Source organism: Triturus cristatus, chromosome 4_2 (genome assembly GCF_964204655.1).
Source record: "Triturus cristatus chromosome 4_2, aTriCri1.1, whole genome shotgun sequence".
NCBI classification, from domain to species: Eukaryota; Metazoa; Chordata; class Amphibia; order Caudata; family Salamandridae; genus Triturus; species Triturus cristatus.
The window spans coordinates 330869354-330882288 of NC_140586.1; the positions used below are offsets into that span (position 1 = coordinate 330869354).

Below are 12935 nucleotides of genomic sequence, written 5' to 3' on the forward strand. Positions count from 1 at the left end.
CGGTCAGCCTGAAGTTTGGATTTATCCTGGTCTAGCGTGACCTAAAGTAACCTTCTAGCGCTATTGACTTCTACATTTTTGATTTATTCTTTAAAAATTCATAACTCCATTTCTACGTATTGATAAGGGTGGGTGTAGTGGGCGTAGTGGGGCTACGTGAAGCAGCATGTAGTGTGCCCATATCTATGCACACTACGCGCTCCGTGTAGCCCCACTACGTGCCACCCGCCTCCCGCCCGCCCTCCTTTTAAATTATACCCGCATGTAAAATAAATAAAAATTAAAGAGACTTACCTGAAGCGCGGCGTCTCTGGCGCTCCCTCTTCCTCATTTCCAACTTCTTCTGACAAATGCGCATGCGCGGACGCCCGCGCATGCGCACTTCTTGCGAGAAATGCGCATGCGCGGGCGTCCGCGCATGCGCATTTCTGGCTAGAGGAGACAGAGAATGACAACCTCACAGAGGAGATAGTGGACTTAAAGGAAGAGGAGGGCCTGGGTACGACCTTGAGCAGCAGCCGCATGCAACAGAGCAGTAAGACAACTTGGTGGCAGCAATGCAGCCCCCTTCCGTGATGCCCATCCTGCTCTTTGTGCTAGAGTGACGACCATCCATGATGCTCTCCCTGTTCACCCCAGCCTCCTCCACTGCACACTGGACTCTTTGCTTTGGACTTTAAGAAGGTAATATTTTCAGCGGGAATAACCTGGTCCCTGAATCCGACTTGCATACCATTGTGATCGGCCTGAAATTGTGACTTCCCCCAGTCTTGCAGGACCAGATGATCACGAGTGGCCTTTTTCCTTATAACAGATGAGTTGTAAAGTCCCAAGCCATGTGTAATAAAGAAAGGATGCAGCCGGTCAATTAAAATAATTTATTACAGTTGATTTATGACGTCATATTTCCAGCAGCCAAGATGTAAGGCAGGTCACAGGGATATTTTCTGTAGCACTTTGAACAATAAAAATGAAAACTGACTTTTCCTTCTTCTAAAGTATTTTTCTAAATGAACAGCAATCAGCATAAGGAGTAATTTATAACTACATCTTTCCTTTGTTTACTAGAAAGATAAAATCTCTCTAAATGTTTCTACAAATTCTGAGCTACAACATTTTAATCCAATTTATATTAAACTAATTTTAATATATATTTTCAACAAACTAATAACTCTTTTTGTTGTGTTTAATCGATCCAAATAAACATAATTTGAATGTGATTTCGCAATTCTATACTTAGCTCCAAGTTATATTTTTGTGGACATTAGACAACATCTGATCGGTCTTGGTCTCAAGACATGCTTGAATAATTTTTATGAAACAGGATATACAGCAAAATGCCACAGGGTCATGTATTCCAGAGCCACGTAATATGTATTGTGTCAGTGCAAAATCCAGATTGCTGATTTACTAAAACACATTCATTGACTTTTTCTGTTTCCGTTTCCGTTTTTGGTTAACACAGGAGGAGGTTGAAGGAGGAAGAAGCAGCATCTACAAGTCACTTGTGACAAACGGCTCCAAGGAGATGATGTGCTACAGTGACTTCCTGATACCTGAGGACTTCCCTAACTACCTGCACAACTCCAAAGTCCTTGAGTATCTCAGGCTGTATGCAGAACACTTTGGCCTCAAGAAACACATACAACTGAAGGTGAGGAGATGTGGTTTTCATAGGACATGAGGAAGATAGTATCTGCCAACATGGCTGGATCCCTCTTTGGCCTCTATTTCAGATATTAAGAGGCCTACCAAAGCCCGAGACATAGCAGGCAAGTTTTCAGGGCGCCCATGTGAGATATTTTTATGTTTCCAGCGTGCCTATGTGTGACATTTCATGCACTATGTGTGACACTTTAAGTGTCACTTTACAAGAGCACAGGGGAAGAACAGAATGACTGGGACTGATGGCACTAGGACAGAGAAAGAAGAGCTGGCATAGATCAAAGTGAGCTAAGATATAGGGACAGATCCCACGCATAAAAGGACATTGGGCATAGCAGGATGTGGTCAGAGAGCAAGGAAATTATATACAATTAGGGCATACAGCACTGAAGAATAGGAGGTGGGCTAAGACTTCAAAGGGTAATAAAGATGGAGGTAGAATGCATAGAGCCCAAGGACCTGGAAGTAAGGGTGCAGGGGGTGCTGCAGCACCCCCAAAAATATCCATGTTGGAGTTCAGAAGGTGAATGAGTGATACGCATGCCTTTAGATTTTGTGTTTATCTGGTCACATTTGCTGTGTTCTCAAAAACAAACTTGTGATGCTATGCCCTTCGAAAAATTGCTGCTTATTAAGAAACTGCTAAGGACAACAGTGGTTCTGTCGGGGATCTCAACTGATTTGTACTAGGTACTTAATCCTTTAAAAGCAATATGTTTTAGTCATATAACAAAGTAACACACCAAGAAGAAAAACAATTTCTGCCAAAACAGCTAAATTCTTTTACTAGGTATTTGTGTATATACAAATCAATAAAAGGCTGTCAAAGACATAAAACACATACGGCGAATGAGCCAATGGCTGTGTGGTACAGTTAGTGACTGTTTGTGATATGTGACAGAGTGCTGTACAGGGGTGACATAAATAACATATATAAAACACAACAACAATATTTTAACAGGTGAGTCCGCAACTCATTGCATATATCCCAACCGAAGATACGATTCTCTGTTCAAGTCAGGGAATTGCGTGGACTCATTAAGACAACAACATCGACGTTTCGACCCTTAACAGTTGTGCTGATCAATGTGCATCAGTGGCGGGTCTTCATCAGGGCAGGGGGAGGGTGATGGCCTCTAGGATAATGGTTACATCAATAAGAGGTGTGTATACTAGGAAGGAAACTAGCAAGAGGTGCAGTAGCAACTTCATGCTTACCAAACAACTTGAGGTCCTACAAAATGCGCATCCAACTTTGCAACAATGTTCAGGGAGGTGTCAGCCAACTCCTCCAACTCACTTCCATAGGTAGTGGTCTGGAATTAATACAGATTGTTAATACATTATGGTACTGTATATGTACCACAAAGCAATGGTCGTGGACTATATGTTGTGGAAGGAGGCACGGTCAGTTGCCTACATACCTGTTTCAGTCAAAATGTTCTTTCTTCACCAGCCGGTGGAAATTAATAGAGGGGGGGCGCCGCCAAGGCGATCAATTGACTGTGGAGATGAAGGGGGCAGTCAGTACATGGACTGAACCCATGATGAATTACAAGGGCTATTTACCTCACCCGTGTGGATGTGGTTAATGAGTTTGCACGGTGTTCGTGTGTACACCTGAGGGTCGCACTCTTCCCTTATAACTAGAATTGTCATGTCCACCGTGGGCGTGCGATTAAGGACACACCTGGGATGCAGGCGTTATAACATAAACTGCTAACCTAACTGATGAGTGGGTGAAATTAGAGTGCTATGCTCAAGGAGTCAGTTGAAGCTTGTGTGGCTCTGTAATGGGTTAAGATTGAGTTTAAAAATGCAGCAGAGGAACTTTTCAACAATGCATGCCAAAAAAGGTTGTGTAATTATGGCTAATAACTTGATCGAGTGGCATCTAAAATGAAGTGCCCGAGGTCAGTCTGTGAAGATTTACAAACCAACATAAACGTGGAGCAATGTACTGAGCAATGCCTAATCATGACTTTTAAACAATGCATGGCATAAGAGGCTGTGTAATTATGGCTAATAACGTGATCGAGTGGCGTCTAAAAAGATGTGCCCGAGGTCAACTTGTGAGGATTTCGAAACCGGCATAACCGTGAAGCATGGCTGAAGTGAGTGCTGATAATAGCAGGCAACAAGCTAAGGCAGCTGTGCTGGTGAATGGCCTTAAATTATAAGTGAATACATTTGACTTAATCTGAATTTCCCCTTATGTATCAGTTTGGGGCCTTTGCGTGCTCTTAATACCTGAACAAATGCTAATAGCTGGTATTTTTCTTTTAGAAAGGTAGCAATGCTATCTAGAAAGGTGCACTAAGTGCTCAATAGTGTAGCCCGCCCCCCAAATGTGTGAAAGACAGCAGATGAGTTGGTAATTATTATCCCAAGCCCCTCCCTGGCAGCAATGGATGCCTTCCTAGTGTCTGGGGCTGCTCAGCATGGGAGGGGTCGGCAGGCCTTGCAAAAATGTCTGTCTGATGCCAGTCACACATGCCAAAATGTCAGATATGATTATTGTAGAGCGCAGTGCATTTCGACAAAAGCACCAACAGGCTCAGTCAGGTGCCCGCAGTCACACCTGCCAGGAGTGCGCTTGCTGTTAATGCAGCTCCTTGGTCGGCGCACCTCGTTGGGGTGGTCAGGGAGGTGCGGTGATATGGATACTACACTAAAATGAGTTAGTCTGACCCCTGATGCGTGGTACTTGGCAGGGTTGCTTAGAAAATCTCAGATAAAACACAGCTTTCAACAATTGGTTCTCTACCTTCTCTCTTTCCAGTGCAACACCTTGTATAGGTAAAAATCATATAGTAGAGTGTGGTAGATTGGAGTGGGGGGGGAAGTGTTGAGAAGTTGAGTAGAATTCAGTGGTTCAGTGGCAGAGAGTGTTCAAGAGTGCAGTGTCATAGAATTCTGTGTCGTAGAGTGGAGTGGCGTAGTGTGAAGTGGTGTAGAGTAAGCCTGGGCAAAGCACTACGCTACGCTCACGTAGTTTGCGAAGTTTGCGCTACTTTTCACTGCGTGAATTGCACAAAGCACAGTGCAAACATGGGTAGCGTAGTGCAGCGGTAATTTTTTGCTTCAACGCGGTCCTCAACATCAAGTTGGCGACCACGAGCAAGCAAAATGACATCCCGGCGAGACTTTTTCCTCGTTTGCGATCAGCAACATTAAGTTGCCGATCATGAGCGTGGAAAATAAACCTCCCGGCGAGCTTCTCAACGCAGAGAGGTCAGGTTTCTCATTGCGAGTGGTCACATATGCTCGCAACCGCTCGCGATGAGAAACTACCAGTCCGCGTTGAGAAAGCTGCAGCTCGCGTAGAAATCTACTCAAGCGACAGAAAACGACCGCTTGCACTGTGCAAGAAGCAGTTTGCACTGATTGCACAGTGCGGACAAGCATCCGGCACTGTGCAATCAGTGCGAACAGCATTTTGCACAGTGCACTGCGCAGTTTGCGAAGTTACGCGTAGTTCGCGTAGTCCGAAGTGCACTTCGCGTAGCTACGCGTGGCACTACTTCGCAAATTACGCCCAGGGTTAGAGTAGAGTTCAGTGAAGTGGGATGGAATGGAGAGCAGTGGGTTGGAGTGGATTGAAGGAGTAGGGTGGATTAGATTGGAGTATATTGGAGTGGATTGGATTTGACATAGTGGATTGGATTGAGTGGAGTGGGAGGAATGGATGGGGTGGATTGGATTGGAATGGGGTAAATTGAAGTGGGGTGAGGTGGATTGGATTGGAGTGGGGTGGGGGGATTAGAATGGTTTGGGGTGGGGTGGATTTGATAGGGGTGGTGTGGATTGGATTAGAGTAAGGTGGTTTGGGGTGGGGTGCATTCGATTGGAGAGGGGTGGATTGTAGTGGGGTACCTCTCTGGTTCCAGGTAGGTGTTTGAGGCCCTCCTCCACCCGCAGGAGTGCCTGCGCCTCATCCCTGGTGGTCCAGTGAGAGAACCTTGCTCCTCTGATGGTCCGCTCTGCCAGCCTTTTTATATTTTTTCTGCCTTTGTGCCTTTTTGTGCTTTCTTTCCTCCTTCTGCCTTTTTTGTGACTCTTTGTCTCTCTCTGCTTTTTTGTACCTTTTTGTTTCTTTTTGTGTCTTTTTTCACTGTCTTTTGCCCTGTTTGCCGTTCGCTCCCTTCCCCACTGCAGCTGCCCCCGCGGCCCCTCCCCCTGCGTGTTCCTGCTTCCACCTCCCAGCTGCTCTCCCTCCCTGACCCCTACTTAATAGCAGCAGGGGCGTGGCCAGGCACAGCAGGGCTGCTGGCACACTAAAGGCAGGCCCCTCTGTGCCCGTCCGCGACCAGCGGCAGGGGCCCTGGTCCTACGACTCCCATACTTCATTGAATCCAACTTGATCCTTGACACTTCTCAATCTGGATTCCACAGCAACCACAGAACCGAGACCACCCTCCTAGCCACCACGGATGACATCCACACTCTCCTCGACCAAGGCCACATGGCAGCCCTCATTCTACTAGACCTCTCAGCAGCCTTCGACACCGTCTCCCACCGGCACATTAGCCATCAGACTCCACAATGCCAGCATACAGGTAAATGCCCTAGACAGTATCAGCTCCTTTCTCACTGGCCAAACTCAAAGAATCAGACTCCCGCCTTTCCTCTCCAAACCCACAGAGATCAGATGCAGAGTTCCTCAAGTATCCTCCCTCAGCCCCACGCTCGTCAACATCTACATGGCCCCACTCACAACGATCATCAGAAAACACGGGGATCAACATAGTAGCCTATATCACCAGACACAGTTTCCAGGAAGGAATGAAGAACGTTGCATCCTGGAAGAGCAGTAGCTGCCTGAAGCTCAACTCGTAGAAAATGGAAGTCCTTGGATACACTCCCTCCGCGTGGAACAACACCTTGTGGCCCCCCGCCCTCGGTGACTCTCCCACACCCAGGGACCATACCCACAACCTCAGCATCATTCTCGACTCCTGCACCATGAACAAACAGGTCAGCACCTTATCCTCCACGTGCTTCAAAACCCTCCGCATACTCCGAATGACCTTCAAATGGATCCACCCGAGTCCAGAAAGATTACACCAAGAACCAGCATACTGGACTAGTGGAACGCCCTCTATGCCAAGAATTAACAAATCTCTACTCCACAAACTCCAGACCGACCAGAATTCTGCAGCCAGACTCGCCCTCAGCATCCCTCGACAAGACCACATCACCCAGCACCTACAAAACTCCACTGGCTAGCCATTGAAAAGAGAGTGTGCTCACACACGCCTACAAAGCCCTCACAACACCGGACCCCAATACATCAACTAAAGAATCTCCTTCTATGCCCCCAAGAGGAACCTCCACTCTGCCAACCTTGCCCTGGCCAAAATCCCACGCATCCGCAGAGCCAGAACAGGAGGAAGAGCCTTCTCCTACATCATGGCCACGACCTGTAATGAACTCCCCCATAGCATCAGATGAACTTCAACTCTGCAAACATTCAGGAAGAGCCTCAAGAACTGGTTTGTTGGGGGGGGGCGGCAGACTAGGGGCAAGATGGCCGTGGACGAGCTGAGCTGAGCAGTCACTGCTGACCTCTCCTCTTGGCAGTAAACGGAGGATGATGCATTGGTTATTGTAATCAGACCCTGATGGCTTTTCTTTACACGTGGTACACAGATTTACATTCTCCGGTCCGGATTCTCACTGAAGCGCCTAATCTAACAGAACTGACTCGACTAAGTGAGACTTTTGAGACTGTGGAGCGCATGCTGGAGGTCTTGCTGTAATCTAAAACTACGGAATCTACACTTGTATAACATGCCGCCTCGTACCGCCAAAGCTGATAAGGCGAGAGAGAAAGCAAAAGATCAAACACCCTTGTCAAAAGACTCAGCGGGGAAACGACGGCGTATACTAGAGAGCTAGGGGCTACTCGGAAGATAATGCCCCCACAGCGGTTAAAGAAGACTGAGACAAGGAGAGCAGAGAAGCCCGCTACAATCACCCCTTCTGACTCAGGCAGCCTGTTAGACGCAAAGTCACAGAAGCCGGGAAAACTTGACGAGGGGATAGAAAACTCTGCTAGATCAGGGAATATTAAATCTAAAATCAGAGAGACTCCCCTCAGACAACCTACCTTATCTGAAGTGTTCGCAGGTCAATCCAATGGCACCAGGTACCCGGACACTAAGCGAAACCGGTAGAACCAGACACAGCGGTGATCTCGGCGAGCTCGGGAGCGTCCTCGAGGACGCTGGAGGCGCGTCAGGCACGGACGCTCCCGTTGCTCAGCAACAGCAGACCCAGCAGACCCAGCAGCTCAACAATACTGATGGAACCCAGGAGCCGTCGGGACTTCGTACAGAACCTGCCTCTGCAAGGGGTTCTCCCCCTCTACGCACCGAGGGCTCACAGCCAGGTAATGCTACCTCGGGGGGAATGCGGACTGTGGATGCAGAGATGATGGAGGCAATTACGATGCTCGAGACAGAGCTAAGAGACCCTAAGGCCCCTAAATCTTTTGAATCCGTGAAGGGGCCGCTGCCCATCGGCGGAAACTCTTTGTGCCTCACACCAGGGGCAAGGCAGCTCGATTACAAGGAGTTGGCGCTGATGAGGGAACAAGGTGAGGTGGGGTCGTGTGATGGCGAGAGGTTTTTCTCCCTTAACGAAGATTCAGATTCACAATCAGTCCTGCCGAGCGAGGACCTCACAGAGGAGGATGAGGAAGATGAAGATAATGAAGTGGAAGAGGTTTCAGTATCTGACTCCAGCTCCTCTGGGGGGGATATTGGCCTGAACGCAGGTAACGACTCAACTACGAGGAAGAGACAAGTAAAGTTAAAATCAAGCAGTCAGCAGATTGGTTCGCTGGGGGGGACTGAGAGAGGATTACTGTGGGATTATTCAGGAACCTCTCAGACATATCAGGAGGATGACGTAAATGGGCCATTGAGACAGAATGCTCCTTTTGACACCCTGCTTAATATGTTAAAACAAATACAAACAGAAGCTAGAGTCGTCAGCCGGAAAGCGAGGCAAGACGCAAAAAAGATTCAATCTTCATTGAGGAAAACTAATAAGCTGTATGGCGAGCTGGTTGGTAGAGTTACGGAGGTGGAGGAGCGTACGAGTAAGCTCGAAGATGACTGTAGCAGCTGGCAGACTTTTAAAATAGATCAAGAAAAGGCGACAGAGGACTTGCATTGGAAAATGGAGGACTTTGAAAATCGCCAAAGGCGAAATAATGTCAGAATTCTGGGTGTGGCTGAAGGGATCGAAGGTCAGGACATAATGCGCTTTGTGGTTAATCTACTTAGAGGAGCGTTCCCGGAGTCACAGTGGCAGTGGGACAGAGAAGTCCAGAGGGCGCATAGGTTTCCTCTTACACCCAAAAAGGGGTATGGGGCAGATGGTGGAGGCAAGGCGGCTTATCCAAGAGCTATTTTAGTCTATTTTGGGAATTTTCTTCTTAGACAGGAAGTTATTGAAAAGGCAAGGCCTAATAATAAGAGGTCATTTGATGGCGTCACATTTTTTGCTAGGCCGGATTTCTGCCACGTGACGGTTGAACGAAGATGGAGGTTGAGGCAGTTGATCCCAAACTTCCAGGCATTACGTTCAAAAGCTTATTTATTGTTCCCTGCCAAGCTGAAAGTAATTACTCAAGGTAGAGTCAGGATGTTCTTTTCTGAGGTCAAAGCCCAGCAATTTATAGACGAGCTGAAAAAACAGGGTTCATAATATCTTTACCTGGTCTGTTTGTTCTTAATGTAAGCTGAGGTGTTCAGAAATCCTATTCACAGTCTCAGGGGGTATCAGTTAGCTAGTACTAGCATTAGTTTGGAGATGAAGTGGGGAGAAGGGTACGACTATAGCCGCTCGGAACCGGCTACATATAGGTCTCATTGACCTATTTGCCTGTTCAGGGGAGGGTGGGGGGGGGTGAAGGGAAGGGAAGGGAGTGGGGTTGGGTGGGGGGTCTTTTTTGGGTAACATTTTGTATTCTTGGTGGCTTGATAATGCACATTTTTTTGCACAGACACATTCTTATTTTTACCCCACTCTTGTGGGTAGCATGGTACACACAAAGTAGGAGCAATAGACAGTATCAAAGGATGGTATCTCGATGTAATTATTGGTTGTTAACATTATGGCGGACTAGGAGTAGGAATTCCGCTGATCTCCTGTAATGCCTTGCAAGATTGCTTCAATCAATGTTTGTGGGCTGAATAATCCTGGGAAAAGAGTGAAAGTAGCAGGGTTGTTGAGTTCTTTGCAGCTGGACTTGGTTTGTCTCCAGGAAACTCATATTGAAGCAACACTGGTGTATTTGTTAAAGCAGCTTGGTTATGAAGTATTAGCAGCAAGTAAACAAGGGACTAGAACAAGGGGAGTAGCAATATTAGGAAGGAAAAGGGATTTGGTGGTGCATCGGAAAAAAGAGGACCAATGGGGTAGGTGGGTGATGGTAGAGCTGAGTTTCAAAGGGGTACGGATTACATTAGCTACAATATATGGTTCTACGGAAGATGATCCTGATGTCTGGCAGTTTTTGGATATCGAACTGGCACAGTGGCCAGAACCCATTATATGTTGTGGAGATTTTAACATTCACGTTCCAAATAGCTCCTTTTTAGAACCCGGGGGATGGTATCTAGGGAGAAAGAGGAAGACATTTAAAGCCCTGTCCAATATGGTTCAACACAACTCCCTCTCCGATCCATGGATAAAGCTGCATCCCCTTATAGATGGTAGCACCTACTTTTCGGCCCCGCATAAAGTATTGGTCAGGCTGGATTACTTTCTAATTTCTAATTCCCTAATCTCTCATGTAAAAATCGAGAAACAACCTAGAATTATTTCAGACCATAGCCCTTTAGTTTTAACATTAAATATTACACAGATAAGTGTTATAAAAACTCAGTGGACTTTTGAGCGCACACTGTTAAGGGATGTTGCTTATCAGAAACGAATGGAATCATGGATAAAGCTCTTCTGGGAAATTAATAGAGACACTGCCCCTCCTGGCGTGGTGTGGGATTGCTTTAAAGCTGGGGTCAGAGGAGAAACACTGAGTTATGTATTGGCTAAACGGAAAAGTGAAAGAAGACACCTGGATGATATAAGGGTTAGATTACTGGCAGCAGAAGACAATCTTGCTAGAGCTATAATACAGGGGCTCCCACTTGAGACTTATCTAGCTAGCATTACTATCCTTAAATGGGACGCCACTGAAGGCATTAGCTCGAAAGCCGCTGAAAAGTACTTAGCGCGTAAACAAGATTCATACGAGCTGAGTGAGAGAGTTGGACACATCCTCGCTGTCAGAACTAGGCAGCGCGTAGCCATGGCTGACATTAAGGAAATTCAAGATAATCAGGGCAACTTAGTCACTGATCCCGACCTTGTTAGGGAGGAGTTTCGGAAATTTTATGCTAAACTCTACACTAGGGATGAGGGGAGTACTTCATTAGAGATTGAAGTGGATCGGTACCTTAGGGACATTACAGCTCCCATCTTGTCATCCCAGGACAGAGAGGGGCTCGATGCTCCCTTTCATCTAGATGAATTTAAGGGATCTTTGGGTGGTCTGCCTTCGGGAAAAGCTGCTGGGCCAGACCAAATCCCGGTTGAATTCTATAAACTGTTTCAGGATATCATAGCGGTAGATATGCTTAACGTCATGCTACATACACAGCGGGGGGGGGTCTCCTCCAGAGTCCTGGGGAATGGCAGATATCATAGTTATTCCTAAAAAAGGTAAACCCCCAACACTCCCAGGATCATATAGACCCATTACTCTTATGAATTCTGACATAAAAATGTACTCAAAAATGCTTGCGATGAGGCTTGGAGGTAACATAGAGCAGCTAGTAAGTTCTTCGCAGCATGGTTTTATACCAGGCAAGGGAACCACTCAGCATGTCAGGACGGTCATTACAATGTTTGATGCCGCAGGGTCCCTGGGTGACCCCATCGCAGCACTGTTTCTAGATGCCGAAAAGACCTTCGATAGGGTCGCCTGGGGATTTCTTTGGGCAGTTCTGAGATGGTGTGGTATTGGAGATGGCTTTATAACTGCTCTCCAAGCTCTATACGTAGGTCCAACAGCCAAAATTAGAGTAAACAGAGGTCATTCAGACATAGTGGCAATCTCTAGGGGCACGAGACAGGGATGTCCCTCATCTCCCCTGCTCTTCGCACTATTTCTTGAGCCTTTTTTACGAAGGTTGGAGAGAAACAATAAAATCTCCCCAATGGTCTTAAATGGCCGCGTAATCAAAATCTTGGCATACGCAGATGACGTCGCCATACTCACTCCGAATCCGGATCTAGCTATCGGTGAGGTTGAAAGGGAAGCTGGCATATTTGGGCAATTTTCGGGCTATAGGTTGAACAGGTCTAAGACGCAGATAGTTAAGAATAAACATGTTTCTTGTACTGACACTAGAGTCGCCCTCTCCGCTATATATCTTGGAATAGTAATAGCTGCAAATTTGGACACTCTCGTTGAGTTAAATATAAGCCCTCTGGTTGATAAAGTAAAAATAGACTTAGAGAGAATCAATAACCTACATCTCTCGCTAGTTGGCTGTACCAACGTACTAAAAATGAGCATTCTACCAAAGTTTCTCTACCTATTCAGAGCAATTCCGTTAATTTTTGAAGCTAAGTGGTTTAATACTTTGGAAAGCATCTTTAATAAATTTATATGGAGCCACGGGAAAACTCGTAGGGCTTATAGATTTATGACTCTACCGAGAGACAGAGGCGGATGGGGAGCCCCGGATTTCAGACTATATTATTTAGCATCTGCTCTTCAATATATGCAGGGTTTAATCGGAGGAGGGGGACATCTTCAGAAAGTTACTTCCTCATCTACAGATATCTATGCAATTCTATTAGGTCAGGAGACAGAAAATTGCTTCTTATATTATACCGATCTTGCGCATCTAAGAGGGAAGCAGTTTAGGACTCTTAACGCGGCCATACATATCTGGAAGGCTTTTCAGAAGCAGATGGGACTTGGCCGATTTAATAGATATGTCAGATTTTATAATAATAAGCTGTTTCCCTCTGAAATTTTTTCAGACTCAGTTATGGCCACATGGAATCAAAAAGGAATTACACAAATTGGGGATTTAAGAGACCCTGAGGGAGTGGTACAGTTCGAAGCTCTTGTAAATAAGTATGACTTGTCTAGAAAAGTTTTTTTAAATACTTGCAGGTCAGAAGCTTTCTTGGGGATAAGCGTGGCGGCACAGCAGGATATAACATTAATGACTTTATGG

General features: G+C 46.3%; 1 protein-coding gene across 1 annotated transcript in view; it reads left to right on the plus strand.

Moving 5' to 3' along the window:
- The window catches only part of LOC146833817 (dimethylaniline monooxygenase [N-oxide-forming] 2-like), a 602486-nt gene that overhangs the window by 217469 nt on the left and 372082 nt on the right, over nucleotides 1–12935 (plus strand). Inside the window, exon 3 of the mRNA XM_085600095.1 lies at nucleotides 1466–1654. Within this exon, the coding sequence (XP_085456221.1) occupies nucleotides 1466–1654 (189 nt within the window). The remainder of the gene's footprint in view (nucleotides 1–1465; nucleotides 1655–12935) is intronic.